At 47.9% G+C, this 25437-nt stretch overlaps 1 protein-coding gene across 1 annotated transcript in view; it reads right to left on the bottom strand.

Moving 5' to 3' along the window:
• Window positions 1–14848: 14848 nt before the first annotated feature.
• Window positions 14849–25437, bottom strand: part of LOC135813056 (uncharacterized) — a 55343-nt gene continuing 44754 nt past the window's right edge. Inside the window, exons 5-6 of the mRNA XM_065326275.1 lie at window positions 15371–15493; window positions 14849–14866 (exon numbers count right to left, since the gene is read on the bottom strand). Of these exons, the coding sequence (XP_065182347.1) occupies window positions 14849–14866; window positions 15371–15493 (141 nt within the window). The remainder of the gene's footprint in view (window positions 14867–15370; window positions 15494–25437) is intronic.

The following is a 25437-nucleotide window of genomic DNA, read 5'->3' as shown; positions in this document are numbered from 1 at the left end:
ATTGCAGCAAATCCAACGTGGTATGTCAATGCTAACCACTTCGGCCAACTCTCCCCACCATTGCGCACATCCGGCTGCGATGCCATCAGGCAACTTATCATCCCAGTCGCCTCCGACTTTCCAGGCTTGCTGTAGCAGTATCTTTCCCGGCACAACTGCCGGTGCTGCTAGACCTAGCGGATCAAACACTGACTCAACACACTTGAGGAGGGATCGCCGGGTCCAAACAGACGGCCTATCGGACTCGCCTAGCGCTGCTATGCTGAGCAAGTCATCACTGGTTTTCCATTTCAGACCGAGGACTTTATCTCCGGCCTCTGGATCGCACGGGATTTCGTTGCCTCGCCACTTGCGTAACTCCATGCCAGCATCCGTAAGCACATGCACGCTGAACTCTTGCATCTCCTTGGCTTCCGGGGCATTTGAGACACTAGAGACCAAATCGTCAACGTAGAAACTAGTGAGCAAGAGATCAATACGATCTCGCTCTTTGGGTGCAGACAACGCCCGTAGCACCTTCAAGTGATGCTGAATCACCGCAGTAAGCATGTATGGCGAGCAGTTTACGCCAAATGGCAGTTTCGTTAGCCTCCAGGCTAACAGTTCATCGCTGTCGCTTTGACCGGGCCACAATAAACGCAGGTACGGACGGTCTTCGGGATTAACCGCGACCATGAAGAAAGCCTTGCGGATGTCCGCTTGCAGCGCGCTCTTATATTCACGGAACCGTAATAGCATACCTGCGAGACTCGGCAATAGCGACGGTCCAGCAACCATGTCGTTCAACGACTTGCCATCTGGAGCCGTCGCCGAGGCATTGAACACCACTCTTAACTTCGTGGTTGCAGCGTGCTCGCGGAATACACCATGATGCGGTACATAGTACCCGGCATCGCTCTCACATGGCTCCAGCTCAATTGCTCCAAGCTCGCGGTACTCCCTGATCAGCACATCATCATAGAGCGCACGCTTCCCATTCCTCTTCAGCTTTTCAAGAAGCTGCGTTGCGATGACTCTAGCTTGAGCATAGTTATCCGTTGGGCGACGCTCATTTCGCCACAAGAGACCCACTTGGTACCCGCTGCCCTGGCGACATAGCGGGAAAGATGGCAGGTGCTGATGTTGTTCTGGAGGTTCATCCAACTGCCATAGTTTGTCGATGTGGGCTGTTACACATGACACGGTCACCGGCTGACTGTTTCGACTTGGTGCAGACGCTGGACCAGATAATACATTACCTATCTCTGTGTTCCACACCGTCTCACCATTATCTTCCTTCTTGCTGTGCAGTACCGCGTTGATATAGTCTGCACCAATCAGCATATGTATTTCGTCTGATGTCCCTTGTTGAGGCTTGTCACTCAGCTCTACTCCGCAACTGTGCCACTGCGCAATGGTCTGCGGACTTGCGCACTTCAGGTCCAGCTCTAGCGTTGGTTTCACGAACGCGCGTACCCGAATGCTAGCGGAGCTACCCTGGATCGTGATGGCGTACTTATCCATGCGCTGTTGGATTGGTTCCGCGCCGAACGGCTTCACCTCTACATTTTCAACCCCAACGTGTTCTGCATCGATTGCTGACACCAACGCTGCAGTCACGAATGACGCCTCAGCACCCGAGTCCAGGAACATGCGAACCTTCGCGTTTCGAGTTCTTCCCTCAACTCGTGCCACTCCGGTCATCAGCCGCACACTTGGCGAGTGTAGACAGCACGATCCAACATTCTTCTCCGTTACTATCTCAGTCGGTTTCTCCCGGCTGTAACCTGCTCTATCCAACACATCATGTATTAGCAGGTGGTGTTTCCTCTGGCATTTCGTGCATCTCGAGCCTTACCGACATTCTCTGGCCATATGGCCATACTTAAGGCAGTTCCAGCAGAGTCTCTCTCGCTGCAGAAAACCCTTTCTCCCTTCCTGTGGCAGCGACTTTAGCTGCTTCTCTGCATCTGCGACCGATATCGCCATGCACTGTGCCGACGCCGTGGGCCTTGGCACGGATCGTTCTACTGGCTTCCTGGCAGTATCTCCCTGTCGTCCGTGCGCGACCTGGTAAGACGCGCCGTGCTTCTGTACCTGGCGCAGAGACATCCCGTAGCACTGCCGTTCGACCAGGTACGTCTTCATCTCAGGTCCGCAGTGCTCCAAGATTACCTGCTTTGCCATTGCTTGCAGCACCGGGGCCATTTTACCTATATCGGCGCTATACTTGGTGTCCACCTCGCCATCTTCTGTCATGGCGAGTGTGGCCCACACCTCTACCTCTCGGCAAACACGGACAACGTATTGGTGGAACGACTCATCTGACCGCTGCTCGCCTGTCAGCAATGTCTTCCACGCTTTATCCGGAGTCTTTCCGAGCGAGGCAAGCAACTCTCGCTTTGCTTCCTCGTAATTATTGCATCCAATACATATCCTCTCCGCTTTGCTACCCGCTAGCGCGATGCGCAGTCGCAGCAGCCATTCGCTTTCTTCGAACTCGTTCTTGGAACAGATGTCCTCGAACAGGTCAAGATAACGCTCCAATGGCTGCGTTCCATCATATGAGGGGATTTTCATCAACGGTTGACGCCCCCGCTGTGACAGGAAGCTTCCTCTGTACCTCCCATCGCAGTTTTACCATCACCCTCATACGCATTGGCGATGCGCTCGTTAATCTCCTTTAGTGTTTTGTCAAACTCGGTGCAGAGCGCCTCCTCTCGCCGTCTGGCACTGCGCTCCTCACGCTCCTCGTACTGTTGGAGCCTCTGCTCCACATGTTCCATCAACAACTCGCCTTCTAATCCTAGCCGAACTCCATTGGCGATAAAGCTGGCTTCCAAATTGTGTAGTTGCTCTGCCATGCTCGCTCCTATCCTGGCGTGGTCGCCAAATGTTGTGAACCCTCTAAGATTCTCTAAATTGTCAGGATCGTACGACCACACGGCACGAGGACAACTCTTTTCCTTTACACAGTATATTTCACTTCATCGAATAATGAACAATGAACACTAATAACACCAGCTATTTATAGCATTCAAAAACAGCGTACATTCAAAACATACGCATATAAAACGGGGCATAACAGCGTATACCGCAAAACGCACACAGCGCATATAGCGTATGCCATGCAGCAACATCAGCGGTACGGCGGAGTCGAAATACAACATTGCAACAAATACAATGCCATAAGCGCGAAGGCCTTTCCCAATTGAGAACTGGTGGTTTGCAACACTCTCACTACCCTGTACTGTACTGTTGTGTGTATGAAAATTTCAAACTTCTGTTCGTGTGCTACGCGTTCGCATCTGGAACTTGTTTTTGCTTGCTCGTCGTGCATTCAGCATGGGTAGCTTTGATCTCGTCTTCTGTTGTGCACTTGTGCTTGTCACGGAGTTACCGTCGGACTGCTCCGATATTGTGACTGTGCCGCGTGATTGTTTTGGGATATCCACCTGAACGTTCTCGAGGTGCTGCCTCGTATGTAGTCGATCCATATTGTTTTGTTTTGTTTCGTGTTCCTACCATAGACCTCCTAGTAGTACCAGGGAGGTTTAGTCGCACGTAATCCGTGGGTACTTTACGTGTGTGTACCACGTGATACTCAGTGATCCACGTACAGACGTTTTCTGATTCACGACATACCGTGTATGGAGGCTCACCCACGTTCCGTCAGAACGTGGGTGAAAATCAGAATGGAGCGCATTGTGCGAGCTGTGAGGGTGCTCAGCTGAAGAAATTTCCGAAGCACGAAATCAAAATATTCGATGAGCTTCTTAGGCCCGGGTAGCTTCGTCTTTGACCAGGTTTGGGCCTTTTGCTTCATGCTTTTGTTTGTTCCGTGTGACTAAACATAACATTGCAACGTGGATGCCCTTCATCCACTTTAAGTGTATCACCCACGTACGCGTTTCCGTTACGTGGGAACTAAACCACCCTATAAATGTAGTTTCTCCATGTTCCATGCAGAGCGTTGTCAGGCTCGGTCATACACTGTGCACCCAGTCGGAAAGCTGGTGGCTTCCGGTTTGGTGGGAGGTGTGAACTTCATGTAGGATTCTCGTTTCGGATCCAGGTTGAATTTTTTTTGTGAGCGTATGGTTTTGTGATACTTGTGTTTCGGCATGTGGGTCTCTCTAGTTTGTTTGGGTGGGCGTCTGATCATGGTGAGCATGGTGAGCCATGGTCTGCCTGGTGGTCTGCAGGGATCCTGCACTTTTTTGTATCGGTTTGTCTTGCGGGTGTTATGGCTTCCGGGTGTTGCTGGTTGGCCCTTGTGCGTCCCAGTCGGTCCCTGACAGTTTCTTTTCTTCGGTTTTTTGGTTTTGCGAGCGGAGGTACTATAATTAGTTCCGTGTTATTCAGGTTCGATCCCTATGGCGTTTTTTTCAGGTTCAATCCCTGCGGGTTTTTTCAGGTTCGATCCCTGTTGGGTTTTTTTCAGGTTCGATCCCTGTTGGGTTTTTTCAGGTTCGATACCTGTGGGTTTTTTCAGGGTAGCGCCCTGTGGTTTTTCTTCATTATCTTTTGCGTATTGGTAACCGATTTGTTTGCGTGTCCTCAATGGTGTCCTCACTGATTAATTGCTCCTGTTTCAGTCGTCGTGTTCTTCCTGGCTGTTCTTCCCTTCCTTCGGGTGCTTTTCTGATTTTTGGCGATGGCTCAGATGTTTGTGTCAGTCCGTGTTTCTTTCTGTGTGTGTCTTTCTGTCTCTGTGAGCTTTCATAGCCCCATCGGCTGCGTGATGGTTTTCCGGACAACTCCTGTGCTTCCAAATGCCTGGTCACCCGGTTCAGCTGCCGCGGTCTTTGCAGTGCCGTCGGTTTGCCTGGGCTTCGCACCAGGGCAACGTGGTTACTTTCTGGGGGCCCACGCCTGAAAGTATGGCGGTTCCCTCTATGGGTGGGCCCGATCTGTTTTCTTTTCACACATTTGTGCATTGGCTTTTCCCGTGGTCCGGAGTTGCGTCTCTTACTGTTTCGGCCCTGCATGTTTTGTTTCTATTCTCCTGTGTATGTTGTTCCCATTGGATTTCTTTTTCTCCTGTCTTTCTTCCAATTTTTGTTTTGATTGCTTCCATCGCCAGGAGTGGATGTTTTATTTTGGTGCGGGATATTGTTGTATATGTGGCTGCGCTTGTGTCTCTTTGTTGTACATGCGGTTGCACGTGTAGCTCTTTGTCGTACTTGTGGCTGCTTTTGTGTCTCTTTGGTGTACATGCTGCTGAGTCGTGGTACACGCTGCTTGCCTGTTTTGACTCCTGCGTACATGCGGCTGCACCGTCTTCTGTCCCCATTGTGTACACACTTGCTCGTCTTGTCCCCGTTGTACGCCTTCACTATATTCTGTTGTCTTGTCTCAGTGTCAGTCGTCAGTCGTTCGTTGTCAGTGTTGGTTCTTCTTTATGAGTTCTCCAGTCGCCTTGCGAAATCAAGTTAGAGAAAACGCTCTCTCCCGATTTGCACTAGTCTTTTGTTGTGTGGAGTGGCGAGGAGAGCAATAGTAACAGTCGTGGGTCACACAGAGTTATATTTTTTGCAGCTCGTGACTGCCGCGGCCTGACGCATTTGTCAAAGTCACAAAAATCACCAGGGGAACTCAATGACGACATGGATTTCCACGGAAACCGGCCTTTTTTATTATACAAAATAATTGTCAGACAAAGTTTTCAAATTTTTCATTGATCTTTCATTATTACAAGAAGACGAAAGGTCCACATGTGCACGATTGTTGTTGTTTTTTTCCGAATTACTTGAAGCCCTTTTCAGTTGTAGGCAAGAGTTGCCCACATCGCAGCTGTGTTTCTCCTGACTTCGTCATAGTGGTTCTCCTTTTTAGGGCTCTTGACGACAACACAACACTCACAAGTCAGCAGGCTCCAGTTGAGCGATGACCCACTCATACTACTGTCCTTTTTCAACATCATTTTCGTCTCAGAAAACGCCTCGCTCTTCCGGCAGGTTTAGAGAAGAGCAGCTTCGGCCTCGTAGGTCCACAGACTCATCTCGAAAAAAGAGGGAACAAAACAAACCTTGAAGAGACGAATGTCGAAAGACTGCTCAACTCAAGCAACTGCCTTAAAAGACACTGTTTTTCCGCCAAGCGTCACTCCCATCAGCGGCAACGCAGCCGATTTCCCCACGTCAGATGCAGCAGCGTCTGATGCTCAATTTTCCCGCGTTTGCGTCAGTTGCCATGGAAAAGCTCATGATTCTGCCGCTGTAGCAGCATTTTTGCCGTACTGTGACCGAGGCCTAACGGGGTGACTGACCACGTGCCCCGCAGTACGTACGACAAGGTGCGGCGCGGGAAATATGTGGAGCTTGCGTTGTTCCTCACTCCCCTTGCGGACTAGCCAGCCACGAAGCGTGTCCAGGTGTCAGAGGACAGTGGCCAGCTAGTGCTCTCCCCGTCCCTGTCATCCCTCCACAAGTAAAGCCGGCGGGCCGCTGGAGAAGCTCTGCAGGCGAGCGTTACGTGCGGCAGGCAGCTGGGATGCCTAGCTTGTATGTTAGTGAGCGGCTCTCGTCATGATTACTAGTGTGTGTATGCCTGCACGGGCATGGTATTACTGTGAGTAATTTGCTGCACTTGCAGCCGTGGTCACAAAGCTAGCTCGTTGTGGATTGCGGGGAACGGGATGCCATGGTTTCTAGGACTACTATCTTTTTGGGGCACAAAGTCACACAATGAAAACCTTGGCAAATTATTTCCGTTGTGACTCAGAGTTTCATGGCTGAACCAATCATCAGACAATGATAATGGAATAGGAGGCAGCGCTGGTATATCTAAGTGGAGAGAGTAATCGCGTGAATGTATACAGGGACAGGCTATTTCAGAGGCAGATGCAGTAGGCGCAGGTTCTTTCTTCCATGTTCTTCACTGCCTTCGTATACACTCGTTTTTTGAATACAATAAAAGCCTTTGTGAAAATGTCGGTTCAGCTCGTTCTGTTGATCGCAATTCTAAAACTATTGTCGCCTCGACGCCTATTTATTTCAGATTGAGGTACACACAAAATCAGATAGATTTGCTGAATGCTGTGCTGAGGAAACGTTTCTACTGCCGTAATGTCGCGTATAACGTTTCGTTTCTGACACGGTGTCTGAACACTGGTGTCTGTCCCTGTGGTGTTCAGAAACGCGTTCAGAAGACCAAGGCCTATCATTCCTTATCAATAGAGAGAGTATTTCTCAAAGATGATATTGCCAGGTCGCGTGACTCTTTGTCTAATGCCCGTGTCCAGTTTAAGTACTTATATGACCGTGCGCGTTCGTTTTTGTCTGCCCATGACTTCCTACGCTTCTCGCTGCTCTTATCTGAAAACGATGATAGACAACGCATACGACTGATCGCTAAGTATGACAAGACCTTCACCTGGCTTCGAAAGAAAAGATATGGCCAGGTTACCTTCAATCCAAACAGCATCATCAACATGTCAGCCGTGGAATTGACTGATGTGGAAAAAGAACTCTTTTCCCGTGGAACAGACTTCGGAATTCCGCCTTCTTGTAACAACAAAGAAATCGTCATGACAGAATTTGAACTGTTTTACAGGAAACTATTATGCTTTTCGCCGATTTCCGAGGCTCAACAGTCGGTGTGCGCAGCTAAACTTAGAGCAGAGGCTGAAGAGCATTCCGAACAATTACTAGACCGAAGTTCTTTCTCATTATCTCGCGAGCATCTCAAAGCCCGTAAAGAATTGCGAGCGAATAAGGACATCATCATAACCAGACCTGACAAAGGTCGTGCTACAATCATTATGAACAAAGCTGACTATGTTGACAAAATGATTGTCATCCTTGCTGATACATCTAAATTCCAAGCAATTGGCCCAGTTGGACAGTTTGACAGAACCATGAAAGTAGAGGCAGAGCTAATCAATTACCTAAAGAAATTAAAAGCCGATAAGAGTATCTCTACACATGAATTCGACTTGATGAAGCCGGTCGGATCAATACGTCCTCGCCTGTATGGTCTACCAAAAAATACATAAGCCTACATGTCCTGTCCGGCCGATCGTCTCCATGACAGCTTCGCCACAATATTCAATCTCTAAGTGGTTGTGTAGGCTGTTGAAAGTTGTTGAGGAGCACTACTGCCAACACACTGTTAAAGATAGTTTCGATTTCGTAGAGAAGCTACGGGCCCGACCTGTTCCAACTCACTCACATATGTGTTCGTTCGATGTAGTGAGTTTGTTCACAAACGTACCGCTGGAGGAGACAATTGATATTTGCGCGGATGTGTTGTACCGTGTTGACGAAGTTGATACTCCGTGGCTACCTGAATGTGCTTTTCGACGTTTGATGTTGTTAGTCACAACTGGCGTCGAGTTTTCGTTCAATGACGTGATGTATAAGCAGATAGATGGAGTAGCCATGGGCTCTCCGTTGGGTCCCGTGTTAGCTAATGTCTTTGTCGGTTACTGTGAGTGTAAGATTGATGCGTCTCTATGGCCGAGTCTGTATTTCCGTTTCGTTGATGACTCGTTCACATACTTTGATTCCATAGGAGACAGCGAGGTCTTTCTTGGTGCTCTCAACACCCTTCACCCTTCCCTCCGCTTTACATGTGAGCACAAGCAGTCAAGCAAGTTATCCTTCCTCGACGTACTTGTTGAGAAAACCGAATTTGGTAGCAAAACATCGGTGTATCGTAAACCGACATTCACCGGACAATACATTTCCTATGACTCGTACTGTTCATCTAATTATAAAGTCAACTTAGTAAAGAATCTCGTGGATCGCGCCAAACGGATCTGTTCACCTTGTAAACTCAGTGGCGAGCTCGAATTTCTCCGTTCAGTTTTCACCAAAAACGGATACACAGGCGACAAGTTGGCAAAACTATTGTCTACAGCCCCCACGCCGAAACATGAATTGATAGGGCCTGCTCATTGTCCTGTCTTTTTGTGCTTACCATGGAAGGGCAAGAAGTCTGACAATGTGAGTCGTGAAGTTCGTGCGATCATCAAACAAACCTACTATACGGTACACTTCATACCCGTCTACACAACGATGCGTTCGTTCACGGTGTTGAAGGACGTCCTACCAACCCATCATTTAAGTCATATAATCTACAACTTTGAATGCCGGAATTGTGCTAGCCGGTATGCTGGTAGGACTGTTCAGCACCTGAGCAAACGCATCAAGCAACACACTCCTTTACACATTATCCCACGTAGCGCACAACTGGAGCGTCCCACGCGGGGAAGACCCCGTAAGCAACCACTACCTCCGCCAACACAGGACCTAGCGTCTCATTCGACAAGTCCACCATTGGCTCCCGTGGCCATGACCAAGTCACTCCCTCCACCAGCGGAGGTGGATGTGGCTTTGGCGACGCCACGTGTGTTGCATGCAGACACGTTTGCATCAGCATCGCTTGCTGCATCACCGGCAGAGACGACAACAATACCTACCTCAATATCAACGAGACCCAGAAGAACAACTGCTAATTACACCATGACCTATTTCAGTACGGAAGTACCGAGCCAACGGAATACACAACAGGAACGTGAGACGAGGGATGGGAGGAGACGGGACCTGATTGCTCCGAGGCAGGAAGTCGTTGAGGAGGATTCGGCCAGTGAGTCCAGTGATTCCGGTGAGTGTGAGAGCGAGAATGATTGTGTGAGTAAAAGTGGGTGCGAGCGTGTGTTTTCTAGTAGGAAGTCATCAGTGTATAAGCATCTTGCATCTCGTCCTGATTGATGTAAGGTTTATTCTGATTCTCCTTTTTCTGTTTTGTGCCGTGCTCGTTTTTTTGGTTATAAGTTGCAGTTGAGTGTGTTAGAAGCCGTTTGTCAACGTATTCATAAGCCTAATCTGTGTGTCCAGAAGGACAGCATTATTCGTTTGAAATTGTTTTAGTAGCAACATGTTCTGTCTGTTTGGCTCTGGTTGGCCATGGTGTCATATCTTGTGTCACAGTATACTAGTAGTCCTTGCAAGTTTCGTTAAGTGCTTTCGCAGTTTTTCCTGTTATTACCTTAGTGCTAGGATTATCATTTTCATAGGTGTTGTTTCTTCTCACTCCATTTCTCTTAATTAGTATCTTTCTGGATTGTTCTTCATTAGTACAACGTAGCTTCCTGAGGAGTGTTGTGCGAAAACTAGTTCGAAGTACAATTTTTTGTTCATCATTTCTTCCATATCACATTTTTTCTTTCTTCCATGTTCTTCACTGCCTTCGTATACACTCGTTTTTTGAATACAATAAAAGCCTTTGTGAAAATGTCGGTTCAGCTCGTTCTGTTGATCGCAATTCTAAAACTATTGTCGCCTCGACGCCTATTTACAAAGAGCATATTCTTGAATATTTGAATTGTCCAAAAGAAATCCTGGCAACCCTCAACCCAAAGTGTCTATTGTATGTTTGTGCACGCCATAGTGAGCGGTACGTTGTGCGGGTGTCTGCGTGTCAGAGCATGGGTACGCCAGTGGCGTGTGCGTGCATGTGTTCGCTTGTTTCTGACTGCGTGGGTGCACGAGTGCCCAAGCTGGGCGTGCGGGTTCACTTGGAGGTGCTTGCATATTTACGGGTGCAGGGGCTAACCGTGTACTTACCCCCGCATTCACACCCGAACTATCAAACACGTCCTGTGCCGCATGCTGATCAGGTAGTGCCATATATGTGTTGTACAGTGCACTCTCAGTTGACATGCCCCCTTTCGAACCAAGACAATCTTTTCGGGATTGGTCTATTATACCATTTTTCGGTCTTCAGGATGCTGAGTCGAATGATCTTGGTCCGAGGAATTTGAGACGCTCCCTTCCTCCTTTATCCCCAATCGAACTCACGCTCTTCCACCGAAACTGGGTGACCCTATCAAAGAGGGATTTAGGAAAGGGTTTGCTCTTACACTGGAGCTCGCGCTATTCCGACGACTTGACTTGACACTTGACTCCGGTGTGGGAGCAAACCCTTTCTAAAAAAATCATCGCCGAAGTCGCAACCACTATTTCATTTTTATGCAAAATGTCACTAAAAGCGCCATTTCGTTCTTATGAGCGCGGATGTCCATGATTGGCCCATATGTTGTAGTCTTTTGGATGCTGAGTCGACTGGTATTGTTCCAAGAAGGCTACGATGCAGCGTTTGGCCCTTATTCCAAAATAAAACACGGGAGAGTAAGCGATCACGTGCTTGTCCGTATACCAGTCACCTGGTCATCGTGCCTGCAGGCTACAACATTTTTTTACACCAAGGTTCAACTCAAAGGTTCAAAGGGGGTTCAACTCGAGTGGCAGGAACGCGCCCAAACAGGCTGTAAGTTTTAAAGAGCTGTCTGCTCACTTTGCACCAGCTGAGTAAGTCATTGCCTGCCTGCTGGTTGTTTCACCTACTGTTTATTCTTCCAGCCACGAACGCCACATCGGAGAGGTCATTCAGTGCACTTCGCAGCCTGAAGACGTATATTAAATCCACACAAGACCGTGTCAATCATCTTTCTCCAAGTTATGAGAATTCGTATACATCTAGAGGTTATACCAATGATTTCATAGAGATTTTAGAATGGACACACTATTATACGAGGGTGAGTCAGCAGATTTTCGAATGTGTTCGATATGCGGCGCTGTGCCACGTTCACTCACGAATCTGTGACTTCGCCAAAAACATTTCAACTGACGATGTAATTGTATAACCTGTATAGGTGCACTACATGTACTGGTACATTACAGTAACTTGATTCGGTCATATCATTTTAAGGTAAAAATGTCCCTCCGGACCAGTCAAATATGTGGCAGCTACGGCCCTGGGTTACATGATGCCGTGTACTATGTCCACATGCGCAGATCAATATTCAGCACATGAGGACAAATGGTTTGGTGTCCTTGAAAAATACTTGATGTCACAAGAGTTTGTTGCAAAGCGCATTTGATTGGTGCATTCCACCTCCAAAGCTCACCTGATCTTGGACATTAACATCGACACCATTTTTTATCAGCAGCTCACACAGTGCTTTATGTCCACGGAACGCGCAGACATGTAGAAGTGATACTGGGCAGTAGTTCTATTAGGTCACCATAGCAATAAACGCACACATACACACATACACATTCTTACAATCACTTGCAAAGCATACAAGTTCCAGATTTTTCCTTTCTATTGCAGCATAGTACCATACACATGTAATCAAAGTACAATTGCCTTCTCCAAGAACACAGCATATCTCACCCTTAGTGTGTGTGTCGTACAGGACGGGACATAGTAAATGCTGGCTGGAACTTGACACAAAATTCACAATAATACTTGCATCAGTGGTGCCTATGAACTGAACTCATAACCTCAGATTAGTGATACAAAGAGTACATAACCCCAAGAGTGTACAACTGACCACACCGCCTTTATCCAGTGCTGCTACACCAGAACTTCACATCACACGTGGTTCAAAAGGTTACGCTGGCAAGCAGTGCAAAGTGACCCGAGGAGAGTTGAATCCAAAACAGGGTTGGGTTCAACGCTCTATCTATTATGCACGGTGTGAAAATAGTGTGTGCACGCTCGTCAAGTGATGCGATGTCCTGCCATCTCCTAACGTGTTACAACAAAACTGCAGTAGCACACTCTTGGGGGTTGTGTACCCTTGGGAGAACCACAGTACCTTTTCCCTTATCGTTCACCTCTACTAAAGTATACCCACTGGCCAGTGGTTATGTTGTAGCTCTACTAAAGTATACCCACTGGCCAGTGGTTATGTTGTACCTCTACTAAAGTATACCCACTGGCCAGTGGTTATGTTGTAGCTCTACTAAAGTATACCCACTGGCCAGTGGTTATGTTGTAGCTCTACTAAAGTATACCCACTGGCCAGTGGTTATGTTGTAGCTCTACTAAAGTATACCCACTGGCCAGTGGTTATGTTGTACCTCTACTAAAGTATACCCACTGGCCAGTGATTATGTTGTAGCTCTACTAAAGTATACCCACTGGCCAGTGGTTATGTTGTAGCTCTACTAAAGTATACCCACTGGCCAGTGGTTATGTTGTAGCTCTACTAAAGTATACCCACTGGCCAGTGGTTATGTTGTAGCTCTACTAAAGTATACCCACTGGCCAGTGGTTATGTTGTAGCTCTACTAAAGTATACCCACTGGTCAGTGGTTATGTTGTAGCTCTACTAAAGTATACCCACTGGCCAGTGGTTATGTTGTACCTCTACTAAAGTATACCCACTGGCCAGTGGTTATGTTGTAGCTCTACTAAAGTATACCCACTGGCCAGTGGTTATGTTGTACCTCTACTAAAGTATACCCACTGGCCAGTGGTTATGTTGTAGCTCTACTAAAGTATACCCACTGGCCAGTGGTTATGTTGTAGCTCTACTAAAGTATACCCACTGGCCAGTGGTTATGTTGTAGCTCTACTAAAGTATACCCACTGGCCAGTGGTTATGTTGTAGCTCTACTAAAGTATACCCACTGGCCAGTGGTTATGTTGTAGCTCTACTAAAGTATACCCACTGGCCAGTGGTTATGTTGTAGCTCTACTAAAGTATACCCACTGGCCAGTGGTTATGTTGTACCTCTACTAAAGTATACCCACTGGCCAGTGGTTATGTTGTAGCTCTACTAAAGTATACCCACTGGCCAGTGGTAAGGTTGTAGCTCTACTAAAGTATACCCACTGGCCAGTGGTTATGTTGTACCTCTACTAAAGTATACCCACTGGCCAGTGGTCATGTTGTACCTCTACTAAAGTATACCCACTGGCCAGTGGTTATGTTGTAGCTCTACTAAAGTATACCCACTGGCCAGTGGTTATGTTGTAGCTCTACTAAAGTATACCCACTGGCCAGTGGTTATGTTGTACCTCTACTAAAGTATACCCACTGGCCAGTGGTTATGTTGTAGCTCTACTAAAGTATACCCACTGGCCAGTGGTTCTGTTGTACCTCTACTAAAGTATACCCACTGGCCAGTGGTTATGTTGTAGCTCTACTAAAGTATACCCACTGGCCAGTGGTTATGTTGTAGCTCTACTAAAGTATACCCACTGGCCAGTGGTTATGTTGTAGCTCTACTAAAGTATACCCACTGGTCAGTGGTTATGTTGTAGCTCTACTAAAGTATACCCACTGGTCAGTGGTTATGTTGTAGCTCTACTAAAGTATACCCACTGGCCAGTGGTTATGTTGTAGCTCTACTAAAGTATACCCACTGGCCAGTGGTTATGTTGTACCTCTACTAAAGTATACCCACTGGCCAGTGGTTATGTTGTAGCTCTACTAAAGTATACCCACTGGCCAGTGGTTATGTTGTACCTCTACTAAAGTATACCCACTGGCCAGTGGTTATGTTGTAGCTCTACTAAAGTATACCCACTGGCCAGTGGTTATGTTGTAGCTCTACTAAAGTATACCCACTGGCCAGTGGTTATGTTGTAGCTCTACTAAAGTATACCCACTGGCCAGTGGTTATGTTGTACCTCTACTAAAGTATACCCACTGGACAGTGGTTATGTTGTAGCTCTACTAAAGTATACCCACTGGCCAGTGGTTATGTTGTAGCTCTACTAAAGTATACCCACTGGCCAGTGGTTATGTTGTAGCTCTACTAAAGTATACCCACTGGCCAGTGGTTATGTTGTAGCTCTACTAAAGTATACCGTGTATACAGTAAAACCTTCAACTAACGACCACCCCTTTGGGCAAGAAGAAACGGTCTTTAGTGGCAGGTGGTCTTTAGATAGAGGTTTGCACCACGCAACCATATATGGATCGCATCTCTGATATGTTTGTCCAAATGTAGCTAATACAATTTGCCACCACTTGCGCAATGCCATTTCTCTTTGGGAAGTAGCATCGATCATAGAGCAGGTTTGAGCAGGTACTCTCCAAGACGTTTCCTATAATGTTTGCTCATGAGAGCACTTGAAACTATGACAGGTGCAGTGCACCCCATAGTCAAAATGAGATTGCGTTCGTTCATGCAGCTGTAGTATAGAAAGAGTCCATTCAGGACAGAAAATCATCAAAATTTCGAAGAAGGAGCTTCGAACAACCTTTGATTTCCTGCACTGCCGTCGCTAGTTACAGGTCAAAAATTGACTTTGGGACAAGAAAAGGCGGTCGCTGGACGCGTTCAGCAGGTATTCGCTTGCCATAGTGCATTTTTGTAAATGAGACCGTCTGTGCCTGGCGAAGTGGTCTGTAGCACCAGGCTGGTCGCTAGTCACAGTGGCCTTTAGCTTTAGGTTTTACTGTATTATGGCTTTGAGCCGCATTGTTCACCACATTTACAAAGAGAGGAACATTCAATTTTCTGGGAACATCTTTGACAGCAATGCGACGCTGGATGAACACATGTTGGATTTATCAGAATAAAACAAACCAGTCATCAGAACAAACAGTTTCACGCCGAGCACTTCGGCCAGTACTCACACGTCGTGGCTCCTCATAGAGTTTAAACATAACTTTGCTGTGCAAGAGCGACGGATCACACCACAGTAAAAACTGGACACAATGAATGCTGCCATAGTAGCATGCTGCCAGCATCAGAAGAACCTGAGTATGCAAGCGCACAAACAAGAACACAGATACGCACATACATGCATACACACACGCACACGCTGACATGCTCACACACACACACACACACACACACACACACACACACACCATTAGCGCTTGCACCCGAATGCATCAGAGCAGTGTATAGACAATGGGAGAGCCAAGTGACTACATGCAATGGAAAGTCACAGAGCAAAGCTGCATGCATACCCACGTATTCTCACAACACCGCACAAGTATGATTGGGGTTCACCAGTGTGCTGGTTTCGATCAACTGGTGAAGCGATTGGCGTTGCAAACACACTTTGTACACAAACAAGGCACGTGCACCGGGTCAAAAAAGGTGGTTTCCAAGAAGAATCCGACTCTCCGTCAGAAATTTCATGTCGTTCCGGGTGCGACGCTGCTGGGATTTTTCCCCAGAGAGCGGAAAAAGTCTTTTGTTGAAAACTCATTGCCTTTGTCCTCAAAACCACAAACCTGAACAGTAATTTTAGTAAAATTACTAACAGTAATTTTAGTAAAATTACTGTTTTGTTAGTAAAATTATTTTACTAACAAAACAGACAGCCGCTCGTACTCGAGTCCAAGACCAAAGCACCCACTTCAAAACCAAGCCATGATGAAAGCACTTGTTTCCACTTTGGACATATGCGACATGCCTACTGTGGGCGCTTTGTCTTTGATGTCCTAGCACAAGCACAGTCTCGTACACTGGACAGCGTCGAGTCCAGCAAAAAATTGTTTGCATCTCTCGTGAGTGGACATGTCACTAGCCCCGGTACCGTAGTGGGTGTGCCTGAATGCAACATGACCGTATAGATACGTAGGTCGAGCACCAGTCACATAGATGACTGTAATGTGCACGTGCATGCATGATACTTGATAGTACTAGACTTATTGCACCATGTGTAGATCTACCAGTTTCACGATACGACATCTATTGTTTCACAAGATTCAAAACGTGAATGAAAAACGTAACATGTTTGGCACCTATGAAATGAGGGGATGGCCCACTCCTGTTAAAAAAAACCAATGAGGTACAGTGAGAAAAATACAGTGATAATGGACCGTAAGTGAAAAGGTATAATATATAATTATAATGTGTAGATCTACCAGTGCATGCAGGGGCCTTCACGTGTACGTGTACGTGTACGTGTAGATCTACCCACCCGGATTGGAAGCTCCGTACACTACTACAGTCAAATCTGCCGTTAGCGACCTCTGCTGTAGGCGACCATCTACCGTTAGCGACCGATTTTCCGTGCACCGACGGTTTCACATACAAACTGATCTGTCCAGAGCGACCATCTGCTGTGCGCGACCAGCGACCACGATTTCATGCACGGTGGCTGCATTCAAATCTGCTGTAAGCGCCCTCGACCCAGGTTCAGTCAGGTGCGAAACTGTACTTGCCTTCCTGTAGGCTACAAAACAGATTAGCCCGGGTATGTGCACTATTCTTGGGTTTGTGCACCCCTATATTCTATTGAATATCCAATATAATGATATTAAAAATCACATTATTCTCGTTGATTTGAGTACATGGAAGCATGATGCCCGGTATGCCGGATTTACCATACATCTGCCGTAAGAGACCATCTGCCGTAAGAGACCGCTTTTTCTTGCACCAAGGGGCGGTCGCTTACGACAGATTTGACTGTACTACCACTACTACTACTAATGTACATGTTATTGCACACTGTACTCAGCAGTAGCGGTGGTGGGCACTTGCACTACACGTTCCCTGCCTTTCACACGAAACGTGCATCTACGCACACTGTGACAGTACACGTGCACCGCATGTTAACTGTTGCGCATGCAGCACAATTATCGCTGGCCGCAAAAAGGTGGTTTCCGGGCTCCAAGAAAACCACGAGGCGCAAGCGCCTGCACACACACGCCCGCCCGCCCGCCCGCCCGCCCGCCCGCCCGCCCAGTGAATCCCTATCTTTTTAATTTTTTTAATTTTTAATTTTTCCGTTACACACACGCACACACAAATGGGGGAGGGGAGAGAGACCCAAAAGGAATCTTGGAAAGATGGCTCAAGTGGCTATTAAACCGCCTAGCGTGGCCATGAAAGCAGTCCAGCTTCATTCTTCGTCTGAATTTGATGACGACTCACTCCTTGATGTCATCGAGTCGGCATCCTCGCTGACTCTCACCTCCAGTGACTCTGCTGCTCAGACTCTCCAGAAGCCATTGAAAGAGCCATACAGACACAGCCGAACGCTCCTCATCTTGGCAGTGTGGTACTCCTGTCAGCATGTTTCCACAGCCTGCAGAAGCTCCTTTTTTCGTTTCCTTCGCCACAAGTGACACGTCTGTCTTCGGGGTGTGGAAGAACGCCAAGTCGTCGACGTTGAGATCGGGACTTTGCGCAGGCTGAACAACAACCTGAATGTCGAACCCTTTTGCTTTCCCCTGCGCCACAAACACACGTGCATTGATTTATTTTGGCTGTGGGCAAACGCGTACCATCGCGCTTGTGCAGCAGTGACTGGTCGACTTCTGCATGAATTCTGGGCCCTTCTTCGAGCCACGAGGTCTTTCAAGCTGTTTCTCATTTTCGCACCTCAGTGTTATGCGCCTGGGTTGTGTTCTGGTGACATCCTGTCAAGAAATGGTTATGCTTCGCCGATTATTTCTAGGACTCCACGCTTTCGGAGGTTCAAAAGCCTGTCAGAACAACGGACGACACTGCGGCTAGCCTTTGTAGGGAATAGATCACTGACATGTTTGTCTAATGCCGACAGAAAGACAAGAACACAAAACGGAACGAAATTTTGCTTAACGGAGGAAGTAAACTCACACACACACACACACACACACACACACACACACACACACACACACACACACCTGGTCCTGGTCCTGGTAAACACTGCCATTACGGTCACGTGTCCCCTTCCGGGGCCGACAATATAGAAGGACGAGCGGGACCATGTTCGAGAGAGCCATCTCCAGCAGCTATGGATCTGGCTTATCATCAGAAACGATTCCTCTCACGGCTGCCGCTAGAACTGGTCCATCACTCTCCACAACAGAGCGAACATTCCATGAGCCAACACTCAGAGTCGTTCCAAGTTGTCGTCCTCGTGCGGTAGTTTGCTCCACTCGCGGGCTTGAAAAGCCTCGCGAAGGACTCCGAGGTGGGGGCGACGAGGAGAGTGTCGGCATCGTAACTATCCGACCAAGTCTCCTGTCGGTGAATACCCCACCTCAGGCACTGTTGGCCTGGACGGCTGGGGACACCCCAGGCCGTCCACAACTGCGAGAACAAGCACGGACGGAGGCCAGAAACAAGAGCCCGAAAAGGTACAACCGTCCTCCACCAGAGCAGAGAACACACACACACACACACACACACACACACACAAACACACACATACATACACACACATGCGCACACACACACACACACACACTCACTAACTCACTCACTCACTCACACAAACACACACACACATACACACACACAAACACACACACACAAACACATGCAAACACACACATACACACACACATGGTACAACCTTGTTTAGAGCACTACAAGCAACTCACTTGTGCCGAGGAAGCATTAAAGTTCTTACTATCATGGTTGCATCGTTGTTCCTCAAAACTGTATACCACGAGATGTTGGTGAGACTGAGCTGCGAAAGGTCAATGACTCTCGGCGTCACTTTTCTTACCAGCCCGTGGGTGACACTAATTTATGAGGTTATCTATGACGCGCAGGTTGTTTATCACATCAGAGAAAGTAGCACCATTGAAAGCCTGTATCCGCATTGATCCTTTCTGCTCGTGCAAAACTAAATCTAGTGCTCCTGAATGTGTTATATTTTTTCACGGCTGAGCTCAGCGAAAGAGTGTCAAAACGTATTTTTTCAATCTCCATTGTCTGTCGTGCACTGCTGCTCTTCCACTGTGCAACTCTCTCTCTCACCTGCCATCGTGGTCTTGTGTTCCTCGTGTTAGCTTGGAGTTTTTTGAGGTCTAAATATTTCAACATGCCAATATCCACTCGCAACCATGGAACCAAGGCTCATCTAGCTCCTCCTGAGCCTGCCTGGACTGCCAGATTACGCCCAGCTGTTTTATTTTTGAATTCTTTATTCTCACGATGGCACCACCGCCAATAATAGAAAAATTTATGAGAAGGTGAGATTGTGGGTTACGCAGTTGTAAAGTGATTTACATCACTTTGAATTTTACAAGTATGGGAGAGGGTGAGAGCTGCAGGAGCAGATTGAGTTAATCAGCAGTGAGCAGATTTCTTGTTTGAAAGCAGGTCGGGAGGACACGTCACGAATGCTAGCAGGGAGGGCATTGTAGTATTCTAGGGACTTGTACAGTGGGGAGTCTTTACAGCGATCGGTTCTGGAGAGTGGCAGGTGCCAAGGGCGTGCGTGTCAAAGGCTGTACTGGGCGGTAACTTGAGCGGGGGTGTTGAGCATGCGTATGTGTTGTAGGGCATATTGGTATTTTATGGAGTGGGCAAGAAGGGTGAGCTTCACTTTGCGGCGAGAGAACATTGTCGGCCATTTGAGCCGATGTAGCAGTGTTGAATGATTCAGAGGAGTGTAGAGGGGGAGACGGAGGCAGATTCTGGCCGCCTTGCGCCTCGAGCTATGTCGTTGCTGTGTCATCATCTATGTGCCATGCGCTACTTGATGTACCAGCCTGCTATGCCGGATACCGCCAGCCATGCATCGACCAGGCGCCAGGCGCGAACTGATGGTGGTGGTGGTGAGAAGGAGAGCTCTGTGCCAGAACTTTGCAGCCTAGAGAGCGTGTGTGGGCAGGCGTGTGTTTACCGCCATATTTATCAACCATGTATACTTTATTTATAGTAGAAATCAAAACAGGCAAAATGCCTAAGGCCAAAACAAAAAATAGGCTTGTTTCCGGTCGGCAACCCCTCAAAAAGGAGACTCGGTCGGCCGGAATGAAACTTTTTTTGGATACTTTTTTTGGTTTCTCAATCGTTGTGGTATTGATGGACAAGAGCACCTACACATGTACATTCAAAAAGTACATATATCATGGCAAGGATCGATGTCAAAGTGACTGACTCACTGTTCTTGTACGCATGTGGTGTATTTCTGTTTTCGTACATCCTGAGAAATCAAGCAAACAGTTCGAGTCCTTCCAGCTCCGTTATTCTAGCTCGTATCGACCCCGGGGGTTTTCGAGCCGACAGCTGAGAATCTCTGCTACCTTGTAGGTGTTTCGATTGTGGAATTCGGTTGAGATTTTACTGAGTTATGACTCGTTGAGTGCACTTGCACACATGACATTGCCACCGTTTGTATACTTCCTCCGCGTCATTAAAATTGTCGCTTCCCAGAGCGATTCTTCGAAATTATATGTCCACTCGAAGGGCATGGAAATCAGCTAGAAATCAAGGCAGAGCATTGTCGACGGACCAAGCTTTAGTTTGTGACCCCCGCTTCGCTGCACTTGCGGCTAAGGTCAACGTCTTCACCAGAGTTTCAGGCGGACCCTTCAGCACTCAACAATACGCTGAACAAGACGCGTGTTTAAATTCAGGTCAAGAAACTACGTTTTCAAGCGATCCATGCCTCCAGGTGGCAGGAGATGAAGGCAAGCTAGCATTTTTCAAGTACACTGTAACGACCTTCCAACGGGATAGGGTAAGCAGTTCCCCAACTTCTTTCCTTGGCAAGCGCTTTGCTGATTTTGTTGGTGTTTTCGGACCTGCTACCTTCGCAGCAACATGCGCCACAAGTAGCGCATTTTTGGAATTTGAGACTACTTTGTTCTTGCCATCGTCAACTTCAGCAGTTCGTATTCAGGAGAAATACCAGGATTCTTATACCCGAGCTTGCAGTCTTGACAAATGCCCATGCGAACGATGTGGGATGGCACGAACTCTAGAAAACGAAATGTGCTCTGGATCGGAATAGTGCTGAGCGCGATGAATTTGCTTGGTGCGGAGGAGAGCTCCGACAAAGTCCGAGACCACCACAGCTTCAGTGACAAGTAGACATTGCGCAGGAAGAGTCACACCAGTGTTCGAACATAGAAAACAGTGATTCCGACAGTCTCACTAAGATGAGCCAAGTCACAAATATTGCGATGTGCGAACCGACAATTTTAATGACGCGGAGGAAGTACATTTGGGACCAAAAAAAGTTTCAAAATTTGGGAAAAATTGGCCCGGTCGGGCGACCGGAAACAAGGTCATAATTTGTTTTTGCCTAATAACATTGGACCCACTATGAATAAAAATGTAAACGGAAAAAGATATAAGAGAAAAAGAGAAAGAAAAGAAAACGGAATGTTGGTTGCAACGAACAGATATCAATCCAGTGTGCATTGGAAAACCTATGTCGCTGATAATATATACTGCAAGGCTTGAGATTTGAAATCCAATACCTATTTGAATTTTGCTGCTGGGGGCAATCTATTCTACATAATGGCTCAAGCGTGCGTTAGGCGCTTAGCAAAACGAGTAGTGCTAGCAGGTGGGACCACAAGCAAGTTGCTTTGGCCTCCTCGAGTGTGAATTGAGAGCACGACAGCAAGAAAGGACTGAAATAGGGTGCTACGTGCTGCCATCTCCGCCGCCACACCTGCCGACCAACACCAAGCTCGGCAAATGAGGAGATGCCGTCGTGGTTCGCCTCCGCATTCACAAATCTTTCATCACAAATAAAGGAAGAGCAGGAGGAGGCCACGGCAGCCCGAGCTTAGGTGGCCAAACTAAAAGCAGGGCAGTCTCTGACAAGTCATCTAAGCCAGGCCCAGAAAAAGCTCAAGTCGGCAGGGCTACCGGCTCAGTATGTCACCAACAAGACGGTGTTGCAAAAGGTTGATGCCGCCATATCGGTGCTATCGGAGTTCACACCTGAGGCCAAGGTGCTCTTGAGGGAGGGTGAGTATGTAATCTGTAAAAGGCAGAAACAACTCAAAATAGCCATTTCCTTTGACTGGGAAACAGTGAGAGTCTACGAGGAGGGCAGCCTGGGTGACAGCCTTGCGGATGACAAAAAGACTCGCCGAGGCAGCCTCCACAGGTCATCGGCTCAGGCAATTACAACCCAGGGAGTGGTTCCATCCTGAGATACCATGCCCAGGCAGGAATATCCGTGCATTCAAAATTGGCAACAACGCCACATTCGAGAGAAGGCCATCAGGCCACGGACTGTTTGCCAACGGTGGCTGAACCCCTGGCAGCGGCCAGCATTGCTGGAACTGCCAGCAGTTGGGTCACGTCATTAGGCATTGCTCCAAGTTCAGCCGAGGCAGTAGTCGCCAACCACACTGGACTCAGCAACCAAAACCCACTGCTGGAGCTCGTCCACGGATAGACGGAGCATGAGTTCCCGCACTGGCTGGAGTCTGACGAGATAAGTGCTTGTGACAGTAACGTTCATGGGCGGTTTTTACACCCCATTGCATTTTGGCAAAATATTGGTGCCTCAGTTTTTGTTTTAAGGGAGCATGTCTGAGAATACCAAAGTATGTGTGCAAGTGGATCTCTCCGATTTCGCTCAAAATTTGCAGGTAGGTTCCCTTTGGGGTGTGGATCGATTGTGCAAAGCCCTTGAAAAAGTTTCTGAAGGGAACCTTGAAATTTGCATACCCCTCAAAAATGGCCGAAATATCACATTATTTCATGGGTCTAGAAACGAGTCACGCCACAGCGTATACGAACAAGCTATGAACAAAACTCCATCAAGCCAACATTGCCTCACCTTAGAAGAGTTCCTGGAGCAGTACCGCTTAGCCACGCCAGCATCCCAGAAGACGAGGTCCATCATCCCCTGACGCCACAAATGATCCCATAAATAATGTGATATTTCGGCCATTTTGAGGGGTATGCAAATTTCAAGGTTCCCTTCAGAAACTTTTTCAAGGGCTTTGCACAATCGATCCACACCCCAAAGGGAACCTACCTGCAAATTTTGAGCGAAATCGGAGAGATCCACTTGCACACATACTTTGGTATTCTCAGACATACTCTCTTAAGTATTATTTGTTATGGCTATTTTTTATGTGTTGTCTCCCCACCCACCCCACTCCAGTTCAGGGCATGTAGCCTAAATCTTCTAATAATCACTCCAGTTTTGAGTTTGACCAAATCCTTCTGTTGTTGCGTTCGGCGGCAGTGGGAGAAAACGCTACCCATGTACTTAACCCGCTGGGCCTGCTCCCTAAAGGCAATGGAAAATTGAGGTTGATTATACACCTGCTTCCTCGATAAGCATTTGGCCGACTTTCATTTTAGAGTTGAGGATCTGAGACTCATCCCGGATCCCTGTTGCTTTATATTCACGTTCAACCTGAAAGATAGCTACCATCACATCTCGATTTCCCTAGAACATAGGGAGTTCGTAGGTTTTAAATGCCAGTTCCGTGGCCAGGCCCAGATTTTTGTGATTGCCGCACTTCCGTTCGGCCTTAAGTCTGCCTCATTTGTGTTCGTGCCATGCCACCGTTGTCTTTCCTGACTGACCACCAGCACCATGGTGACCGTTCTGCCGCCCAAGTGGGCTTGCCACACCGTTTACCGTTACTCGAGAAGCCTTCCATCTCAGGTCCGGCTAATTCAGGTGCACGCCTCAACCAGTCTGTCTGTTTGGGCCGGAACCGCCACCTTTCCGTTTTCATGCAGTCCGTTTTTGTTCTCTCCGAAACTGTGCTCATTAGAGGTCTTACTGTCCATCCTCAGTTTTGTTTTTTGGTTACCTTGCCTCCCCCTCCCATATGTAGTCCGTCCTCTGTGAAAAAAAATTCAATGAACTTACCCTTACCCATGTGAAGTGAGATGCCCGAGGGGCAGGGATGATGAGGGAGGGAGTAGCCCGATGGGCAGTGATGATTAGGGAGGGAGAAGCCCGATAGGCAGTGATGATGAGGGAGGGAGAAGCCCGATAGGCAGTGATGATGATGGAGGGAGATGCCCGATGAGCAGTGATAATGAGGGGGGGAGACGCCCGATGGGCAGTGATGATGAGGGAGGGAGACGCTCGACGGGCTGTCATGTTGACAATGGTTGTCTCAGCTTGCCTGTATGCATGACGGTATGAGGCGTTAAACCGCGTTAACAAGGTCAGGGTCGGACGGTGCAGCGGTTGTTACCCCTGGTCCCCTACTCATTTCACACAGGGCACATTGTACACAACCAGCATCTCACCAAGAGTAGATGCAAGTAGTAGAACAAGATTGTGCAAGAGTGTGCAACTCCGGATCTCTCATGCACAATCTGCAGATACCCCGACCCACGGCGGAATTTTTTTGTTGATGTAACCTTTTTCCAGAAAAACGCGCTTTTTGCTGCAGAGCAGTGTGAGAGCACGTGCTGGGCACCGACCTTGTAATGTAAAGCCCGGCCAAGTGCACGAGGTAAAACTTTCCAAAAGACTCGCAGCGCGTGCGTCGTAGAAAAGGTTACGTCAACAAAAATCTCCGCCGCGGGCAAACGCATCCAGGAGTTGCACACTCTTGCACAGTAGTATCTAACCTTGGTATTACACACAGGAAGGTCAGACCCCTGCAAAGTGCACCGGGTAGGGGAGTCTGGAAATCAACGATACATGGACAGAACACCCACAAAACTCAAAGGAGCAACACACAGTCTCTACATACCTGATCCCCCGTGTGTCATTTTCCTGTCCCTGTATGGGTGGGTACGTGCGTGCGTTTTGCATGTGCCTTGTTCAGCGTCTTTCCCCTTCTGGACGGAACTAGCATCCATACAGAATCCAGTCGTTCAGCACCTTGTCGACGTTCTACCGTTCGTCCTGCTGAGTGACGTGGCACCCATCTACAAGCAGGGCATATCTGCAAGCATTCGGTCGCTGGCGTACGTGGGCTTCTGGGGCCGGATTCGCCCCTTTCCGAGCTCACGCAGTACACGTGCAGTTATACCTAGTGAGTTTGATCCAACAAGCCGCTATATTTGC

Source organism: Sycon ciliatum, chromosome 3 (assembly GCF_964019385.1).
Source record: "Sycon ciliatum chromosome 3, ocSycCili1.1, whole genome shotgun sequence".
NCBI classification, from domain to species: domain Eukaryota; kingdom Metazoa; phylum Porifera; class Calcarea; order Leucosolenida; family Sycettidae; genus Sycon; species Sycon ciliatum.
The sequence above is the reverse complement of the archived record's forward strand: the minus strand, read 5'-3'. Positions and strand labels throughout refer to the sequence as shown.